Genomic DNA, 22,528 nt, shown 5'->3' on the forward strand with positions numbered 1-22,528 from the left:
TAATTATATAATTTGGTCTGTTAGTATTATTGCTATTATTATCATCAGCATCATCGTGATCATTATGTAATATGTATACTGTATATTACTGGTATTTTCAAGTTAAAGGGCGGACTCTGCTATCCTTATGCAACTCATACGATACGAGCAGGTTGATTTGATGTTTTATTTCACCTGTAATGTGTTTTGAATGAGTTTCGAAATTTAGAATATAAAGTGTCACATACAGCTAGAAAACACTCCTTAACAATCACCGAATCTATAAATAGCTTAATGTTTGCTACGTGACACGATCCTTTTGTTGTCAATTGATTTTTATGTACAGGGAATACATTACTTTCTGTACAGATATTACGGAATTTTTAACATGTTCAGTTTCTCTATCTCTGATTGAGAATCTTTTGAGTACCTGTTACAAAAATTTGAATGCACGCTATGTCTATTAAGATAAAAACATTTATAACCCAGTATTATATCAAGACATAGTAAGACATGAGACATGACACTGCTGTACCTTTTAAAAATGAAAACAAATACGCGTCGTTGTTGAACACCTTCACTGGCAGTAAGGATGCAGGGTAACCAGAGTTTTCTCCAGTTGCATATTATTACAGAAATTAAAAAGAAACGGTAAAAAATAGTAATAGCAGGCCTAATATTAGTTCAATAGTCGCGATAAATCACATTAAGTCGTATGCGACCCGCGGGCCGCGTAGTGAGAACCACTGGTCTACACTTTTTGTTATTGTATCTTGGGACGTGGTGACGCTCGGGTTCCTTTGACTCGGACACCAAAAACCGACACGGAGCGGAGCGCAGGCGAGTGCGAGTCTAGGCGAGGCGAGGCGAGCGCACCGTCCACACTCTCGCGCTCGCCAAGACTCGCCTAGACTCGGCGAGAGTGTGGAGCTAGCATTAAACATCGAACGAAAAATTATTTCCTACGATAAATAATTAGTAATATTTGAATACATAATATTATATATTATTGTTATTGTTGATCCTAGCATCCCAGGACACAGAAGACTTACCATGTTGTGCTATAATTGGTTTTTCCGACCATTTGAAGTAACGATTTTCGTAAATACAGAAACAATATTAGAAATTACTCAAATGGGAGAAAGCTGTAAAATATAATAAATAAACATTTTTTATGTGAATGAATAACTAAAACCACACAACCTGTAAATTAAGTAAAATATGTTAGTATTAAAAATTTTGTCATGATAAGTCATTGCTACATAAAAAAAATTACACGAAGAACCTTGCCTAACGGTATTGTTCAATTTAGAGGCGCTACGCCTAGATCGCTACAATCATTGTTAGTACCTGCCGCCGCCATAGTTCTCAGTTTTTCTTCTTTGCCGGATTGTCCGTACTTCTCTGTCGTTATTTGAGAAACCGTGAACTTGTTCACATCACACGCATCAGCTGTTCTTTGCACCACTTGCATTAAAGGCAATAAACTACTCTTATTTTACGTTCATTTTCGAAATAATCTCTAACGCTAAGAATCATTTCTCTGCTTTGCGAATTGATGGTCTTCCGACTCCTCTGCGGCATTATGATGCTGAAAACTCAGCGATAACACAGCACTAACAACAATACCGACTGATTGTTCGACAATCAGCTATTAGAACTGCGTCCGTTCACTATTGGCTTGACAGAGATTTAGCAACACCGCTATTGCCTACCTTCTTCGCGCCAAAAGTCGAGAAGGCGTGGCCACGCCGGAAATAAGAACGGCTCGACTGTAATTTACAGAATATATGTGCGTATAAAATATTAGCATTACTTAGTATTTAATAGGGAACGGATTTTTAGGTACCAGAATGATATTGCCCAAATAATAAGCACAAGTCGAGCATTTATGTTGTAGTTTATCATTTGTTCATAACTACTACCAACATTAACAACCCGAAAACCTGGTTCTAAGGAATTAATAACCTAAATATTAACTGGATTAAAATTTCAATTGAAACTAAAATGTAGTATGGTTCTATTTTCACATAATTATAATAGGCTAGTATTATGTGGAAAGCCCCAGTAGCATAAAACTTAAAATAAGAAGATAAAATCACGTTTGCTTCATATTCTTGTAGGTCCAAAACATATTAGAGTATTAAATAAAATGTTCAAAACTACTCTAAAGACTAAGAATTAAGTTATATCGTCTTATAGGCATAAAAGTATAATCAATATGAAATATTATATCTTACTTCCCTCAAAGCAACAAAAAGGTGTAAAAAAATTGTCAACACGCCTCCTCTTACATTTTGTTGCAGATTATGATTTAGTTTTATTGCTAAATTTTGCGTTGATTCCTTAGAAAATCGAAATATTCGCCTGAAATTATCGTCGTTATATAGTTATAGTCTCTCATCACTCTAATCCTTGGATTTAATACCGTAGAGACAAATTATCCAGCTGATCTACTCCTCCATCTTGTATACATGAAGTCGTGGTTTTAAACCTACCCCAGCCGTGGTCTCTGCTTCAGACCATGGTTTCGAGCCATGGCTGAGAAAAATGAAAAAGACCTCGTTTTATAAATCCAAACGTGGTTTAAAGCCATGGCCGTGGTTTAGACCCCGTTTTATAAATCGACCCTGTGTGTTCGATATAAGTGTACTGAAAATCAAGAACTGAATCGTAAAAGTGGCAATTTTTAAGTTGTTAGGTTTAAAGGTGGGAATACTGATCAATTTAAATGGGGTCGAAAGTTAAATTATAAGAGCGTCTACAAAAGGTATATCTGTAATGAATGTAATTGTGGCACCGGATACAAAAATTGTTAGGTCCACATTACATGGATGTAAATGTTGACATCAAATATATATCATATCATATCATATCATATCATATCATATCATATCATATCATATCATATCATATCATATATCATATCATATCATATCACAGGGGTCGTCAGCACAGAGCACGCTGGGGCTAGAGTCTCCTACCCGCGGAAAACGCAGTGCTCTCTACTGTTCTCCAACAAAGAGATCAACCGTGAAAGGAATGTGCTTACTATTGCGTCATCTATTGGAACGAAGTAGATAGATAATATTACCGTTATAACGTCAGTTTAAAAACCATGTACTCTCTTGCATATGTTATTTCCTGTATGGAGAGATTAAAAGACCAGGAGATTAACAGTGATCTAATTTTGTAACTAGGGTAGTATAAACATGTGTGTATCAATGTTATTGTTTGTGCTGTGAGAGCTAGCCAATACAGATACGAGTACCCACGTGTGTGACCTTATGACAACTTATGACATCAACATTCATTCACAGCATTACCCCGCTTCGTCTCATTCCCCAAAGACTTTCTCGTGGTTGGAGTACAGTATCTCTCCCTGTTGCGCGACGGTGCACACCGGACAGCACCGCGTACCCTTTGCACATTTCAGCGAGTGCTGACCACTGTCATATCATATATCATATCATATCATATCATATCATATCATATCATATCATATCATATCATATCATATCATATCATATCATATCATATATTATATATCATATATTATATATCATATCATATATTATATATCATATATCATATCATATATCATATCATATATTATATCATATCATATATATCATATCATATATTATATCATATCATATATCATATCATATAACATATCATATCATATATCATATCATATAACATATCATATATCATATCATATTATATCATATCATATCATATATCATATCATATATCATATCATATATTATATCATATCATATATCATATCATATAACATATCATATCATATATCATATCATATAACATATCATATATCATATCATATTATATCATATCATATCATATATCATATCATATATCATATCATATAACATATCATATCATATATCATATCATATCATATTATATCATATCATATCATATCATATCTGAATCCTCGTTTGAACTCATTTTAACAATATTTATTTCTCCTAGTACTGCTGTTCTTTTGTTATAAACAAAAACCTATCGTATTCAAAACTAATAAAACATAAACGAATCGCCTCTCGCAGGAATAAACTAATAATTAGACCGCGGAATTTCATGCTATTGCATTTTTTTTATTGATTTGGCACATTGGAAAAGTAATAATGAATCCCCGCCGATCATGGTTTTTACGTTCAAATGAAGCCAAGTTTATTTTCCATAAATGAATATTTTGAGGGTTTTCCCTTTTAAATGTATATGTATTTTTATTTTGCATATTTAAATACATCTATTGTATTAACATCGCTTCTTGTTTTGCCCGATTTATTATCTAATTTCAAAATTTCTCTGATAAAAATGAGAATAATTCCCAAGTTATATAACATTTATGTGAAAAAAGAACCTCCGGAAACGAGCTCTCTTATATGGCTGCTAACTTCATCATACAGAACAGCATCACCACGCTGAAAAACGTGGCTACTCTCTTGCAGCTGTGCAAAAGGTAAAATACTCACTGGAAACAGTTCCTGGATCACAAGGTAAAACAGTGGCTGCAAAATTTGAGCGTGTGTTAGAGCATGATCCTGGCTACAAAGAAATGCTCCATATTGCTGACATTCTCAGTGGAAAATGTGAAACAGACACTGATATTCGGAAGATTTCTGCTTACAAGTATGTACAGACCCAGAAAAAAAATTTGGGCCACCTGAATTTTCTAAGTTCCAGTTATAACGTACTGCGCATGCTTCATAAACCATTACTTCCTCCTAACTTCAAATAAATTTTGACCAAACGCATTGCTCATATGTGTCAGATATTCTGTGTAGCACGAAGTTATACATAAGGCAAAGTAAAAAATTGTGTTATAACAAAGTAAACAAAGGAGATTAAAGAACAAAATGGTAGTAGACTTATTAGAGATAAAAAAGAAAGAAAATGGAGTAAGAAAGATAGAAAGAGAGAAAAAATAACTAGTTCAGGATTTGATAGGTTAAAAGACGAAAATGCCGTTTGCAATTATTTTTGAATTCGAGTTTTTCGTCACTGAGTAATAGTCCACAAACATGCATTAGCTCTAGACTATTTATCATACTTACGTCAACAGCATCAATTTAATGCTTATGCCATACAATTTCGGCTGTAGTCAGTCATCTGTCTCCAATCTCCAGCACGTGTCACAGTCAACAAATATGATGCAATATAACTCACTCAAGTCTGTATATCTTCTTAATTCGAGGGAGAAATTGCACGCATACATAATCAGAATTTTGCAATATAAAATATTTATAATTTACTGTATCATTGAAATCTAAAATTATTATGCCCTGTTCATATCTATACTAATAATAAATCTGTAGCCAAAATTGTTCTGGTAATTTTCGATTTTCCAAAAATAATTGGTGTTAACATGTATGATTAACCATTCTGAAACCGAAAATCGCTTTTTTGAAATTTTTGTTTGTACAGTATTTCTGACTGTCTGAATGTTTGTTACCTTTTCACGCTGATATTAATGGCTGAACCGATTTATATGAAAATTTGAAAATAAATTAAGTTCGTTGTAACTTAGATTTTAGGCTATATGGTATTCAAAATACTTTATTTAAAAGGGGGGTTATAAGGGGGCTTGAATTATATAAATCGAAATATCTCCCTTATTATTAATTTTCTTGAAAAATGTTAAATAACAAAAGTTTCTTTAAAAATAATTTCCGATAAGTTTTATTCTATACAAAATTTTGATAGGACTGATATTTAATGAGATAAATGAGTTTCAAAATTACAATAACAACACCATCTAAGGTGCTGTACTGAAATAAAAAACATGACTTCGTCTATAAGGGGCCTTGGACAACAACAATCGATAGCTATTAAACATAGCCTACAGAGAATGTTTCTGTGTTTGTATGAAGTAATATGGGAAGCTAATTAATTGTTTAATTATTATTTCACCATTGGAAAGTGTAGTTTCTCTAGAATGGACATAATTCTACAATGTTATTACAGTAACTTCTGAAACATATAGCAAGTAATATAAAGTATACACATTAAAACTAAATGATATGTCAATCTTCATTAAACTATGGTTGCATGTAATAAAAATTAAGAAACATGTTAAAGGAATTATCATTGCACCAAATGATTTCTCTCTGGACCAAAATGACAGCATTGTAATTATTTAAATTTAAATTAAGTAACATATTAAACGATTTATTCTTCTATCAAACACGAATGTTCCCTGGATCAAACGTCCTATTTTAATTATGTAATTACTTTATATGTATTTCTAACAAGTGCAGCGGAGCGCACGGATACGGCTAGTAAGTTATAATTTTGTTTCAATTTATTTTTCTTCTTTTGTATATACAGTAAAATACAAAATTCTAGGGACCTTTGAAATGATTTGTTGTAGTGAAATTTCGTTATATCATTTTTTAAATCATGCCGGTTCATTTACCTCCGCTTACGCCATGAATCCTGCATATTTTGTGTATAGGTCTGGAATATATTGGATCTGTGAAGGAACCTTTAAAATTTCACCAAAAATAACTATGCAATTAATACAGTATAGGCCTACACTGCATGGTACAAGATTCATTTTTCCCAGTTGCTTTTGCTTTGACGAAAAGAAGGGATAAAGATACGTTTTTGGCGACGTATTTCGTGTTATCAAGTAAGAGGTTTCAGACAAGCTAGAGACAAGTCTCCATTCTGAGTAAATATCAACTGACTTCAAAATTTCTGCCATAGCTGCAGTGAATGATTCTTTCCATAACTCGCAAATTGCTGGATGTCTTTTTCATTTCTCACAGAGTATGTGCTGAAGGTTTGATGGCTCAGTTCATGGACGAAGAAAATGTTGAAATTCGGGCACAGTTTAATTCTATCATTGCCTCAGTCTGCACAGCAAGCTCTTGAGTTACTGAGAGAAGAAATTTGTGAAGACCTACAATTTGTGATGTTCTTGAAGTGAATTGTGTTCTTGGTAGACGTCATAGTAGGTGCTATAGAAGACCAATGTTCCCACCTAGCACATGGAATTGTTACAAACGAGTCCTTCTTCAACTTCCGCTTACAACCAATACGTGTAAGGCCTGGCACAATAGAATAAAAATGGTTGGCCGGCATCATTCTTCACTTTGCCATCTGGTAGAACACTTCCAGAATGGGACCTTGGAGATAACTCGCGATGTTGCAAGGCTTAAAAGTGGCCATTCACCCATGAAGAAAGCAAAAATACTCAGATCTCGACAAAAGGATCGAACGAGTCGTGGCAAGATGCCAGGAATACAGAGACGAGAACCTGCGGGCACTCGGGCACAATTTTGCTGGTGAATACCAGTGGCGTAGCGTCAATGTAAGCTAAAAAGCTAAGCTTCCCCAGTTAATAATAATTTCATAATAAACCTGCAGTTTATGAACAAAATTATTTATTAATTTTAATAGAATTTACATTTATGCGTTAAATATTGTGATGCGGCAGGTTAAGATGATTCGTGATGCAGTAGTGGACAAGAAGCCTGCACACACCAGCTTCCAAGTAGACTGGTTTCTTTCACTCATTCTTCTGTGTAACCCACCCCGCAGATTTCCATCCCTTTCTAACTAAACTACCCTGGTCGCAAGGCTCGCAAGAAGCTAGCTATGACATTGAAAATAATTTAGTATCCGAGTTATCCCTTTCGTGAGTTGTGTTCAGTTGAAGTGTTAGTGTGCATTGTGGCTGATATAATAAATAATGAGTGAAATAACAGTTTGTGACACCAATTTACTTCAATTTTAGGACAATTCTATTATCAAGACTGACTTACGAACAAAAGTGCGAGTTAATAAACAAATGACCGTGTCTATTTGTTAAGAGATACGTGTAAACCATGAAATCATATTTTACTACGTATAATTTGAGGTCATGCCTTATTGGTGTTACTTACGAGATTCCAACCAATCTTCGGACTACTGACTTGACATTGACTACTATTTATTTTAAGACTATATTTTTGTAATACGTTTTCTCATATGTACATGAAAAACAACTTGAGTTAGCTTCCCCTGCTCAAAATTTCATGCTACGCCACTGGTGAATACTGAACAACAGCATACAGCTTCATTTCTCCGTAACATAGTATCACAGCCACCGGCGTAGCTCTATCGGTTAAGACGCTTGCCTACCGATCCGGAGTTGCGCTCGGGTGCTGGTTCGATTCCCGCTTGGGCTGATTACCTGGTTGGGTTTATTCCGAGGTTTTCCCCAACCGTAAGGCAAATGTCAGGTAATTTGACGAATCCTTGGCCTCATCTCGCCAAATATCATCTCACTATCACCAATCTCATCGACGATAAATAACCTTGTAGTTGATACAGCGTCGTTAAATAACCAAATAAAAAAGACATTGTATTCAATATTCCACATATTCTATATTCACACTTACCTGTACCAAATATAAAATATTTTTCTCTACTCAAACCATCGTGTTATATTATTTTCGCGACTGATGACGAAATGTACTGCGTGGAATTTTCGCCCTTGTGACATAAAGTCTGCAGTGACAAAACACCCATGTGACGAAAAGTCTGTGACCAGAAGTCCGTGGTATGTGTGACTGTGACAAAAAGTCCGGTAATCCTCTTTTCGTCTTCTTACTTCCCTGTACAGACCCGGAAATACAATTTGGGCCACCTGAATTTTCCAAGTTCCAGTTATAACATAGTGCGCATCCTTAGTGCTTATAACTGGAAGTTGCGGCCCAAATTTTGTTTCTGGATCTGTACATATTTGCTGCTGAGTGCAGGTGGGATGACATCAGAGTTGGACATTTGTGAAGGTGATCCAATTCTTCACTACACAAAATACATTTCGGTGATGCATTTATGGAAATTCTATGCAGATATGTTGGTTTTCTTAATTAAAAACTAGTAATGAAATAGACTGCTATCAGAAAGATAATTATGGTGTATTGATGATGATGATGATGAGAATAATAATAATAATAATAATAATAATAATAATAATAATAATTCATTCAGTTTTCTATCCAATGCCAGATCTTTCACAGCAAACCCAGCATTCTTCCATCTGTCCTATTTTCTGCCTTCCTCATACAAGTCTCCGCATATGATCCATATTAATAATAATAATAATAATAATAATAATAATAATAATAATAATAATAATAATAATAATAAAAATATAAAGCATTATAATATAAAAATATTCCATGGTACATAGGTTGGATAAAAAGTAATGGCAACAGTTCGATATTTCTGACATGGCTTTATTCACAGGGGTACAACATTTACGTACCTTCTATATAGTCGCCCCCCTTATTTATTACCTTTTGCCAAATGTTTGGAAGGCGTCGTACACCATCAGCGCGTCTATCTTTGTTGATATTCCGTATTGACCGCCCTAAAGCACGGATAAGTTCATGTCTTGTATTGTACCGGGTCCCTCGCAGTGGTTCTTTCACTTTGGTGAAAAGATCGTAATCGCATGGATCATATCGGGTGAGTACGGTGGATGTTCCAGTAGTCCGCGTTTTCCGTCTGCCTTGGAGGTACAGCGTGGTGCAGTATTACCCCATCAATGTCATACGCCACAATGAACATCTCCTTCACAGCACTTGTGTAGGCCGCACTTTCTTTGGACGAGGAGAACCGGGATGCTTCCATTCATTTGACTGGCGTTTCAAGTTTGGTTCATACGAGCGAGTCCAGGTTTCGTCCATAGCGACGATTCGTCCAAGAAAGTCGTCACCTTCCCTTTGGTACCGGTGCAACAAGGCCTTCCCGGAACGCTTTAACCCATCGTGCAACTGTGCGATATGGCAACGCTGCATCGCCATATGCTTCACGCAGTCCCTGAAAACATTCTTGTGCACTATGACCTCGTGCCATTTCAATTTTGATCCAGGAACGTTGCTCTAGTTTTGTAAGGATGGTCTTAGGGCGCTCGCACTATCCCTATGAAAGTCAACGTTCTACACACTGCAGTAGATTGATGGAGTGCTTTCGCCGCTGGCTGCACTAACTCATCTAACAGTCCTTGTTCATGTCCACACAGCTGACAGCTCTCGAATTTTGCACCATCGTCACGTGACAGCAGTGTTGCCATTACTTTTTATCCAACCTATGTATATTGAATCTATCCGCTCCTCCCTCTCTCGGGAGGAAAATAGCTCTTTGTACAAATGCTCATACCTCAGGAATGGAAATCTCCATTGCCATATTCTTAGTGTACAGAAGTTCAACATCAATCTCTGATATGAAAAATTCTGTAGTGCCCGGGAAAAGTGGCACAAGTCAAAAATGTTACTTTTACAGGAGAAGGAAAAAAACTGTCTTCACACTAGTTTATGTCGATTTGATTTTCTTCTGTATGAATTATTGGAATAGGAGAAATACTTATGTCTCTTTTCTCAAGCGAGCAGATGTTCCTTAAGTTGTCAATAAATTAATAAAAAATGTTTGTGGAAACTGACTTATGCCACTTTTCCCAAGCATTGCAGAATTAATTATATAGATTTTCAGGTAGCCTACAGTAATCGGATAATGATTCAAACAGTTTCATTAATGCTAGACAATACAAAATAACACCAGTCATTGTTAAAGAAGGACAATAAATATACAGACTTTATCTTTTTTTTTTCAATATAATTTCTCCATGTTTTGTCCTTCTTAACCACCTCCATCAGCAAATACTGTCAACTTCTGGGCCTCAGCAGTGCCGTATATGGCTGCGGGGCTATGACAATCCCGGGCACCGGGTCCTCACTGGGGAGCTCCTTGCCCGGCGCGGGCAGCACCTCGAACTGGTGCAAGATCCCGGCGAAGAACAGGAACGTGCAGCTCCTTGCAAGCGCCTCGCCGAGGCAGCGTCTCTTACCTGCAACACAGAGTAGAGGCATGGATAAATATATAATAGGATGCGAAACTGCGGTCTGCACCATCTGGCGGCGGGGGGCTGAAATAAGATGATCAGCGCCCAACGTCGTAGGTGGTGAACATTAGAACTACGTGTTGGGTACATTACCCAGAGTTCCATTCGAGATATTGTTCGAGTAGACAAAATGGCAGACAGAAACTTATTAATAAGTGAACATAAAGTGATACTACTTGTGAGTATAAACAGTGATGTTTATGGACCTTGTAAAATAGTGTTGTTGAATGTATTGTAAAGTAATAGTAATATAATAAATTGAACTATCTAAGTAGTTCTTGCAGACTTTTCCATTGCGCTGTACAATAAAAACCCAAAGAATACAATCTCAATTATCTAATCTTTTGCTTTATTTTTTGTCTCTGGTTATATTTTAATTGTGTAGTGTAAAATAGATCGTCTCTTTTATCTTCCTGTTGGCTCCGGTAAGAATTTTCAGTAGAAGATGCTGTGAGAAATAAAAATGTAAATGTTTTATTTTAAATTGGGTTAGTTTTGAATATCGATGAGGGTGGGAGGGAATACTTTCTGCACAGTTTAACATTTTCGTCACCAGGTGCGCTGCTAAATGCATGGAGTAATTAGTTACTTCTTTCGCTACTTGGTGCGCTGCTAGATGTAATAACGCCCCTCCTCCCAACAGGTGGCAGCAAGAATAATATCTACAACAGCGCCTCTAGTATGTGTTACGGGAAACTTTCGCATCCTATTATATATTCATCCATGGTAGAGGCCTCATTGCTAGCAGGCCTGGCTACTTCACCGAAACGGCGAATCGCAAGCAAATCTCTGGGCTAGACATTATCCCCTGTATGATATAAAACATTGTTCTTATGCAAATATAGAAGGAACACTTTCATCTGTCTTTTGCTTTAAGATTCAAGACACACTTGGAGACCTAAAATATGGTGGTGCACAATATAGATTTCCTTGTAAAATATCAGTTTTAGATAACGCAGTATCAGTGGCGAATATTCACAGCATGCCCTGTTGTTTTTAAAAACATACTCTCTATAGTTCAAATTATTATTGTTATTACTATTTTATTTTTATTTACTTTTCTCGTTTTATTTTCCGCGCAAATGTTACATAGCCCTAAACTGTTGTACTTAATTTAAATCTAACCAGGTTAGACTGACTTACTTACTTACTGGCTTCTTTAAGGAACCTGGAGGTTCATTGCCGCCCTCACATAAGCCCGCCATCGGTCCCTATCCTCAGCAAGATCAATCCAGTCTCTACCATCATATTCCACCTCTCTCAAATCCATTTATATTATCTTCCCATCTACATCTCGGCCTCCCCAAAGATCTTTTTCCCTCCGGCCTCCCAACTAACACTCTATATGCATTTCTGGATTCGCCCATACGTGCTACATGCCCTGCCCATCTCAAACGTCTGGATTTAATGTTCCTAATTATGTCAGGTGAAGAATACAATGCGTGCAGTTCTGCGTTGTGTAACTTTCTCCATTCTCCTGTAACCTCATCCCTTTAAGCCCCAAATATTTTCCTAAGAACCTTATTCTCAAACACCCTTAATCTCTGTTCCTCTCTCAAAGTGAGAGTCCAAGTTTCACAGCTATACAGAACAACCGGTAATATAACTGTTTTATAAATTCTGACTTTCAGATTTTTTGACAGCAGACTGGATGACAAAAGCTTCTCAACCGAATAATAACAGGCATTTCCCATATTTATTCTGTGTTTAATTTCCTCCCGAGTGTCATTTATATTTGTTACTGTTGCTCCAAGATATTTGAACTTCTCCACCTCTTCGAAGAATGAATCTCCAATTTTTTAGTTCCATTTCGTACAATATACATACAATTATATGCTCTATGCAGCGTTCAACGAAGCCTCGGGATGTATTAGTGTTCACAGATCTCAGAAAAGCGCCGAGCAGAGAAAGGGTGTGTTAGGGTGAAATACCAGTCAGTTTGGGTGCCATAAAAACAGAGAGTAACGTTGCATTCTGTACAACAGTAGCGGACTGACAAAAATTTTTCTGCCAGCTTGAGCGTTTATTTTTATTTATTTATTTATTTATTTATTTTATTGGGTTATTTTACGACGCTGTATCAACATCTAGGTTATTTAGCGTCTGAATGAAATGAAGGTGATAATGCCGGTGAAATGAGTCCGGGGTCCAGCACCGAAAGTTACCTAGCATTTGCTCTTATTGGGTTGAGGAAAAACCCCGGAAAAAACCTCAACCAGGTAACTTGCCCCGACCGGGATTCGAACCCGGGCCACCTGGTTTCGCGGGCAGACGCGCTGACCGTTACTCCACAGGTGTGGACGCGTTTATTTTTTATGGTTATTTCGACAATGATACTTTTCATCACAACAGCAAAATCGACATTGTTATTCACCATTCGAAGATCCGTGCCTTTCATAATTTAGCTTTCAGTGTAGCATGATTTCGTGACACGTGAAGTGCTTAAGTTTCGTTCAATTCAGTGAGAAGATAAAGTTGTATTTTGATGTTTTATTTAATGTGAAACTTGGGAAGCTACGATAGATAGCGAAATCCGGTTGTGAATGCCAGCTATAATGGCTGGGGAGATCATCGTGCTGACCACACGATACCTCCATTCTGGTTGGATGATCGTCCATCTCTGCTTCGGAATGTGGGCGTGAGACCAGAGCCGGCTGGTCAGTCTAGGCCCTTCACGGGCTGTAACACCATGGATTATTATTATTATTATTATTATTATTATTATTATTATTATTATTATTATTATTATTATTATTATTTAATGTGAAAATGGGTGACTGTAACGAGGTGTGTTATTATGATTTTGATCAAGTTAAATTAAAACCTTTCCGACATACTTTGAGGAAGAGCAAATTATATTTTTTCGGGACAGACTAATGCCTATAATTCCACAGAATTATATTTTGGAAATTAATATTTGAGGAGAAAAATTCGCTCCGGCGCCGTGGATCGAACCCGGGTTCTTGGTTCTACGTGCCAAGCGCTCTGACCACTGAGCTACGCCGAATTCAATCCACAGCACCGGACCGAATACTCATCCTTCAACGTTTCCCGTAGCTCAGTGGTCAGAGCGCTTGGTACGTAGAACCAAGGACCCGGGTCCGATCCACGGCGCCGGAGCGAATTTTTCTCCTCAAATATTAATTGTCAATATCACAGATATTATTCTGTAGGAAAAATTAATAAAATAATTCTATAATATATTTTGGAAGTTAAAGAATAGAACCTTATTCTGTATAATAATAATAATAATAATAATAATAATAATAATAATAATAATAATAATAATAATAATAATAATAATAATACGAGGGAGAGTCAAAGAGAGTAATCTTAATAATTTTTTTATTAATCGAACATGTACAATAAGACTACAAACACTTCATCACTTTTCAACATAGCCCCAACTACGTTCAATGCAAGTGTTCCTGTTATACTATGTTAAAAGTGATGAAGTGTTTGTAGTTTTAATGTACATATTCATTTAATAAAACAGTTATTAAGGCTATTTTTACTCTCCCTCGTAATAATAATAATAATAATAATAATAATAATAATAATAATAATAATAATAATAATAATGTTTAATGTTATGTTTTATTTAACGATGCTCGCAACTGCAGAGGTTATATCAGCGTCGCCGGATGTGCCGGAATTTTGTCCGCAGGAGTTCTTTTACATGCCAGTAAATCTACTGACATGAGCCTGTCGCATTTAAGCACACTTAAATGCCATCGACCTGGCCCGGGATCGAACCCCAACCTTGGGCATAGAAGGCCAGCGCTATACCAACTCGCCAACCAGGTCGACTATAATAATAATAATAATAATAATAATAATAATAATAATAATAATAATAATAATAATAATGTTTAATGTTATGTTTTATTTAACGATGCTCGCAACTGCAGAGGTTATATCAGCGTCGCCGGATGTGCCGGAATTTTGTCCGCAGGAGTTCTTTTACATGCCAGTAAATCTACTGACATGAGCCTGTCGCATTTAAGCACACTTAAATGCCATCGACCTGGCCCGGGATCGAACCCCAACTTGGGCATAGAAGGCCAGCGCTATACCAACTCGCCAACCAGGTCGCCTATAATAATAATAATAATAATAATAATAATAATAATAATAATAATAATAATGTTTAATGTTATGTTTTATTTAACGATGCTCGCAACTGCAGAGGTAATATCAGCGTCGCCAGATGTGCCGGAATTTTGTCCGCAGGAGTTCTTTTACATGCCAGTAAATCTACTGACATGAGCCTGCCGCATTTAAGCACACTTAAATGCCATCAACCTGGCCCGGGATCGAACCACAACCTTGGGCATAGAAGCCCAGCGCTATACCAACTCGCCAACCAGGTCGACTATAACAATAATAATAATAATAATAATAATAATAATAATAATAATAATAACTGTTGTTGGCTGTTAGTGGTTGTTTTGTCACTCACCCAGACCAAAGGGCATAAGCCACTCGTCAACCACTACATCGCCCCTCTCATCCAAATGTCGTTCAGGCCGGAATACCTCAGGGTCGCCCCAGTGCTGTGTGTCGTGATGGACGGACCATAGGCTCAGCAGCACCGTCGTATTCTGTGACAGGGATAGTTTGTCAACTTTTGCCATGTATTGCAATTTCTTTGCATGACATGCATATTCAGGTTTTCACGATGAATGTAATCACTAGAACTAGAACCCGTTGTTTGGGCATTCATAATACTTAAAATAGGCAGGCAAAAAAGAACAATTAAAACATGAAAATGGGCACTGTAAAGGCTCATTCACAATTAAAATTAAACATAACGTAAGCGTTAACTTAAAAATGTAAACGTTACGGTAAAATCAAGAACATTCACGATGGGAACATAAACATAACCGCAAAGGTACTTGGTAACCATGGAAACATAACAACGACGCCATTTTCTCAATTCTGTCGCATACATCAGCGCTCCACGATTGTGTTCCGTTTGCAAATCATGTAAGCATAAGCATGAAAGTTTGTAGTTCGCAAACTCTGATGTTAACGTCTAACGGCAATGTTAATGTCAATGTTTATGTGAATCATTGTGAATGATCCCATTTGGTAACCTGGCCGCAAATTTCTGTGTTTATGTTACGGTTATGTTTAATTTTCATTGTGAATGGGCCTTAAATCTAGAAAAGGCACAATAAGCAAGTAAAAGAGACAATTAAAAACAAAACAGACATTGCAATTTTAAGAAAAGACATAATTAATTTATTTGATATTCATGCAACACACCTTGTTATCCGTTGCATGTTAGGTATCACAAGGTACATAATTATTTAGATTTTCTGACGTTAAAGTCTGTCTTCTGTTATATAGAATAGTTTTCATCATAGAAAAATTTGTTCTACTTCGAGTGGCGTGTCCACAGCTGTGGAGTAACGGTTAGCACGTCTGACCCTGAAACGAGCGGGCTCGGGTTCAAATCCTGGTTGGGATAAGTTATCTAGTTGAGATTCTTTCCGGGTCTTTCCCTCAACCCATTAAGAACAAATTCTCAGTGACGTTTGGGCTGGACCCTGCACTCATTTCGCTGGCACTGTTACCTCACTTAGACGCTAGACAACCACAGCAGTTGATAAAGCGTTGTAAAATAAACAAATAAAAGATCAACTGATGTACCTGGAGCATGTCAGAAGCAAGCTAGGGTAGATCGATTCTTATCCTCCACAGCTGTAGTATTACCTTTCATTCTTTGGCAGATTTTCACTAATCGCATTTGGGTGGGCGGGATATGATTTTATTTATTTATTTATTTATTTATTTATTTATTTATTTATTTATTTACTTATTTATTCCTTCGTTCGTTGGTTTATTTATTTGTTTTATTTATTTATTTGTTTATTTATTTGCTTACTTGCTTATTTGCTTATCTATTTATTTACCTATTTATGCGTCCATTTACTCATCCATGTATTCATCCATTTATTTATTTATTCATTTATTTACTTATTTATTTATTTCTTTTTATTTACTTGCTTATCTGTTTATCTATTTATTCATCCATTTATTTATTTATTTATTTATTTATTTACTTATTTATTTGTTTGTTTATTTACTTGCTTACTTGCTTATCTGTTTATCTATTTATTCATCCATTTATTTATTTATTTACTTACTTATTTATTTGTTTATTTATTTACTTGCTTACTTGCTTATATGTTTATCTATTTATTCATCCATTTATTTATTTATTTACTTATTTATTTGTTTATTTATTTACTTGCTTACTTGCTTATCTGTTTATCTATTTATTCATCCATTTATTTATTTAATTATTTATTTATTTATTTACTTATTTATTTGTTTATTTATTTACTTGCTTATCTGTTTATCTATTTATTCATCCATTTATTTATTTACTTATTTATTTGTTTATTTATTTACTTGCTTACTTGCTTATCTGTTTATCTATTTATTCATTTATTTATTTATTTGTTTATTTATTTACTTGCTTACTTGCTTATCTGTTTATCTATTTGTTCATCCATTTATTTATTTATTTATTTATTTATTTATTTACTTATTTATTCCTTCGTTCGTTGGTTTATTTATTTGTTTTATTTATTTATTTGTTTATTTATTTACTTGCTTATCTGTTTATCTATTTATTCATCCATTTATTTATTTACTTATTTATTTGTTTATTTATTTACTTGCTTACTTGCTTATCTGTTTATCTATTTATTCATTTATTTATTTATTTGTTTATTTATTTACTTGCTTACTTGCTTATCTGTTTATCTATTTGTTCATCCATTTATTTATTTATTTATTTATTTATTTATTTACTTATTTATTCCTTCGTTCGTTGGTTTATTTATTTGTTTTATTTATTTATTTGTTTATTTATTTGCTTACTTGCTTATTTGCTTATCTATTTATTTACCTATTTATGCGTCCATTTACTCATCCATGTATTCATCCATTTATTTATTTATTCATTTATTTACTTATTTATTTATTTCTTTTTATTTACTTGCTTATCTGTTTATCTATTTATTCATCCATTTATTTATTTATTTATTTATTTATTTACTTATTTATTTGTTTGTTTATTTACTTGCTTACTTGCTTATCTGTTTATCTATTTATTCATCCATTTATTTATTTATTTACTTACTTATTTATTTGTTTATTTATTTACTTGCTTACTTGCTTATATGTTTATCTATTTATTCATCCATTTATTTATTTATTTACTTATTTATTTGTTTATTTATTTACTTGCTTACTTGCTTATCTGTTTATCTATTTATTCATCCATTTATTTATTTAATTATTTATTTATTTATTTACTTATTTATTTGTTTATTTATTTACTTGCTTATCTGTTTATCTATTTATTCATCCATTTATTTATTTACTTATTTATTTGTTTATTTATTTACTTGCTTACTTGCTTATCTGTTTATCTATTTATTCATTTATTTATTTATTTGTTTATTTATTTACTTGCTTACTTGCTTATCTGTTTATCTATTTGTTCATCCATTTATTTATTTATTTATTTACTTATTTATTTGTTTATTTATTTACTTGCTTACTTGCTTATCTGTTTATCTATTTGTTCATCCATTTATTTATTTATTTATTTATTTACTTATTTATTTGTTTATTTATTTACTTGCTTACTTGCTTATCTGTTTAGCTATTCATTCATCCATTTATTGATTTATTTACTTATTTATTTATTTACTTATTTATTTGTTTATTTATTTACTTGCTTACTTGCTTATCTGTTTATCTACTTATTCATCCATTTATTTATTTATTTACTTATTTATTTGTTTATTTATTTACTTGCTTACTTGCTTATCTGTTTATCTATTTATTCATCCATTTATTTATTTACTTATTTATTTGTTTATTTATTTACTTGCTTACTTGCTTATCTGTTTATCTATTTGTTCATTCATTTATTCATTTATTTATTTATTTACTTATTTATTTGTTTATTTATTTACTTGCTTACTTGCTTATCTGTTTATCTATTTGTTCATCCATTTATTTATTTATTTACTTATGTATTTGTTTATTTATTTACTTGCTTACTTGCTTATCTGTTTATCTATTTGTTCATCCATTTATTTATTTATTTACTTATTTATTTGTTTATTTATTTACTTGCTTACTTGCTTATCTGTTTATCTATTTGTTCATCCATTTATTTATTTATTTACTTATTTATTTGTTTATTTATTTACTTGCTTACTTGCTTATCTGTTTATCTATTTATTCATCCATTTATTTATTTACTTATTTATTTGTTTATTTATTTACTTGCTTATCTGTTTATCTATTTATTCATCCATTTATTTATTTACTTATTTATTTGTTTATTTATTTACTTGCTTACTTGCTTATCTGTTTATCTATTTGTTCATCCATTTATTTATTTATTTATTTACTTATTTATTTGTTTATTTATTTACTTGCTTACTTGCTTATCTGTTTATCTATTTATCCATCCATTTATTTATTTACTTATTTATTTGTTTATTTATTTACTTGCTTATCTGTTTATCTATTTATTCATCCATTTATTTATTTACTTATTTATTTGTTTATTTATTTACTTGCTTACTTGCTTATCTGTTTATCTATTTATTCATCCATTTATTTATTTATTTACTTATTTATTTGTTTATTTATTTACTTGCTTACTTGCTTATCTGTTTATCTATTTATTCATCCATTTATTTATTTATTTACTTATTTATTTGTTTATTTATTTACTTGCTTACTTGCTTATCTGTTTATCTATTTGTTCATCCATTTATTTATTTATTTATCTATTTATTTATTTATCTATTTATTTATTTATTCTGGTAAAGTTAAGGCCATGGACCTTCTCTTCCACACTACCAGAAGTGAAATACACAGTGAAATAAGAGAAAAATAGAAAGGGGGAGGCTGAACTGAATTTTGGTAATTTATAAACTATAAAAGATATATAAATTATTTTTGGCATACTAGTTCTGGGCATTACTTGGTACATACATGCAAAATTGCAAAGCAGTGGTGTAAGTAATATCAGCATTATTAATTATTCTTAATAATTTTATGTTAATATTTTGATATCTATATAATTGCTATCTTGTGCTACAATTTCAAAAACTTCTTAATAATTGTTCTTCTCAATGTAGCTTATGGCATGGTGAAACAAAATTTCCATTTAATTTTCTCAAGCCCTAATTATGTTTTGAATTAAAAATTATTAAATTTAATCACTTCAAAATTTAAAAAAAAAAATTACGCATATTAGGGAATTAAACATTTTTAGACACAATCATACTTCACACTACACAAAGTTGAATGCTAATTACCAACTATTGAAATGCACTGAAACAGAAGAAAACATTTCAGAACAATATTTCAATAAATGTGGGAGTAGATAGATTTTGAAGAAGTGAATGTGTAGAAAAAATTTAACCGAGAAAACAGACACCAAAGTTTAAATGCATTCTACATACATCCTGAAACTCTATCAGTTGGACACATATGTACTATCTGAAACGGACTCTCTGTCTCAAGGTGCAAACAATCAGTTAGAAATTTGTTAGGAAAACCAGTAATTTTGAAATAAGGAGAGGAGAAACCTTGCAGAGAAAATAGGCGTGATCCATCGTGGCATTAAATAGGTAGTGTACGACTTCAAAAATGGCGGGAGAAACGTCTGTTAGAGGAGGAATATGAAAATAAAACTTGGTAAAATGATTCACAACAACATTTAGAATTCTGTAATGTAAAAATCTAAAAATCGTATTTTTAGGCCACATGTACTGTACCTATTTTTCAGTTCAAGCTCTCTCAATTAATATCACTCAATAAAAGAATTGTATTCCAATGGATACCATCCCATTGTGGAATCCTGGGAAACGAGAATGCGGATGCTTTAGCAAAGAAGGGCAGCACTGCTACTTACAGACCTGTTACTAAATCTACGTATTACTCTGTGAAGAGATTTATTAAATCTACATACTTAGACTTCAACAAACAAAATTTGATAACACAATCTCAAGGGAAAAAATGGAACTCTCTGCATCATAATCCACAGTTAATTCCCGATTTACCACGAAAATCGTCTGTAGCTGCGTTTAGATTGGCAACAGGCCATGATTGTTTGGGCAAACACCTGCATAGAATTGGAATATATCAATCCCCTAACTGCCCATTGTGCAACTCAAACCAAGAAATGGATTCTGAACACCTCAAAATCTGTGCTTCAGTGGCTGACCATGATAATATCTTTGAAAAATATTGGAGTGCAAGAGGTCAAATGACTTTATTGTCAAACTTCTGGCATTAGAAAACAACAACAACATTTTTCAGTTTAGTCGCCCTTAAGCGTACTTGTAATTCCTTTTGAAAAATAAAACAAGTCTTATAAGTTGTTACAACTGTGGGATAGTCAAGATTAAACTTGCACATAAGAAGGGTAGATTGCAGGCAGTAAAATGTTTGTCTTCAGTGCACAAGTAGAGCCCGGACGAGAAGTTATGGCACCGGCGCGAAGGACGCATTTTAGTTCGTTTGCTTGGACTCGCCCTCACACTCAACTGGAGGGGTGTTGGGTCAGTTGGTTACTAGCATTCCGAGTGTTCAGATCGCTCTGCTACTACCGTTATTGCTAATACTGAAAACATTGTCCTTCTGAGTGCCCTCATTATGGCATTGTCTAAGGTGTGAAATCATAGAGTAGTTCATAGTCAAGGACATGAAATAGCATACAATGTATGGAACTTCATGTCAGAAGAGGCTGTAAACGGAATACAAATTCCATTGAAAAGCGTGTGTGCAAGGGTACTGGCTGCCACTGGTATTTCAAAGCGAACCTTGGCAAGAATCAGGAAAGAAGGGAAAAATATTGAGGCAGGAACAGCAGATCTTTCTCCAGTCCGAAAAAATCACAACCCAAGAAGAAGATTGTTGCAGCTGCAGACAGTTTTGATGAGGAAGTCATAAGAAGACTCATTTATAATTTCTACGTTACGCATAAGCAGAGGCCGACTCTGCAATCGCTTCTTCCAAGAATGGATATCGGTTTATGATTATGTGAAGAAAGTAGAGAACAATTACATTGAAAGTGAGCACGTGATGGACAGTATTTTGGAGAACATTTCCATAAACTTAGGGATATCTGATTCCAGCACAGATCAGTCGTCTGATTCGGACGGAGAATAAGAATATAAAGATGGAATAGCGGGCGTAATTCCATTAGGTAACTTCGGACTCTTGAGTAGGAAAGTGGTGATACTAAGGTAAGACGAATGTTTTTGGAAAGAGATGAAACGGATATGCCTGCCGCTCTGAGCTTGAGAATCGTAACCCAAACAACCCCCACTCCTCTACCCTGCTGGCCGGCAATTTGAAACTTCGCGCATGTTGGTGCCATAACATCTCGTCTCGGCTTACCTTAGGGATGTCGTACCCGTAGAGCGTTGTGTTCTTGGTCACTCGTCGGGGCCCGATGATTGGCGTCACCAGGTACAGACGCTGCACCTCCAAGAGGACGGCCTCCACGTACGGCAGACTGCACACGAACGCATTGTTGCAATTTATTGAAAACGATTCGTACGAACT

The 22,528-nt window shown here is 34.1% G+C and overlaps 1 protein-coding gene and 1 non-coding gene across 3 annotated transcripts in view; both read right to left on the bottom strand.

The window, feature by feature from the left end:
- Positions 1-10,516: 10,516 nt before the first annotated feature.
- LOC138713173 (methyl farnesoate epoxidase-like) overlaps positions 10,517-22,528 on the bottom strand; it is a 143,550-nt gene continuing 131,538 nt past the window's right edge. For both annotated transcript variants that reach the window (XM_069845045.1, XM_069845044.1), the window contains exons 6-8: positions 22,361-22,478; positions 15,369-15,510; positions 10,517-10,852 (exon numbers count right to left, since the gene is read on the bottom strand). In XM_069845045.1, coding sequence (XP_069701146.1) covers positions 10,671-10,852; positions 15,369-15,510; positions 22,361-22,478 — 442 coding nt within the window. In that variant the 3' untranslated portion in view covers positions 10,517-10,670. The remainder of the gene's footprint in view (positions 10,853-15,368; positions 15,511-22,360; positions 22,479-22,528) is intronic.
- Positions 13,841-13,913, bottom strand: TRNAT-CGU (transfer RNA threonine (anticodon CGU)). The gene has a single exon. It is a non-coding gene; the product is annotated as a tRNA-Thr (tRNA).

The sequence above is a fragment of the Periplaneta americana genome, chromosome 14 (assembly GCF_040183065.1).
Source record: "Periplaneta americana isolate PAMFEO1 chromosome 14, P.americana_PAMFEO1_priV1, whole genome shotgun sequence".
NCBI classification, from domain to species: domain Eukaryota; kingdom Metazoa; phylum Arthropoda; class Insecta; order Blattodea; family Blattidae; genus Periplaneta; species Periplaneta americana.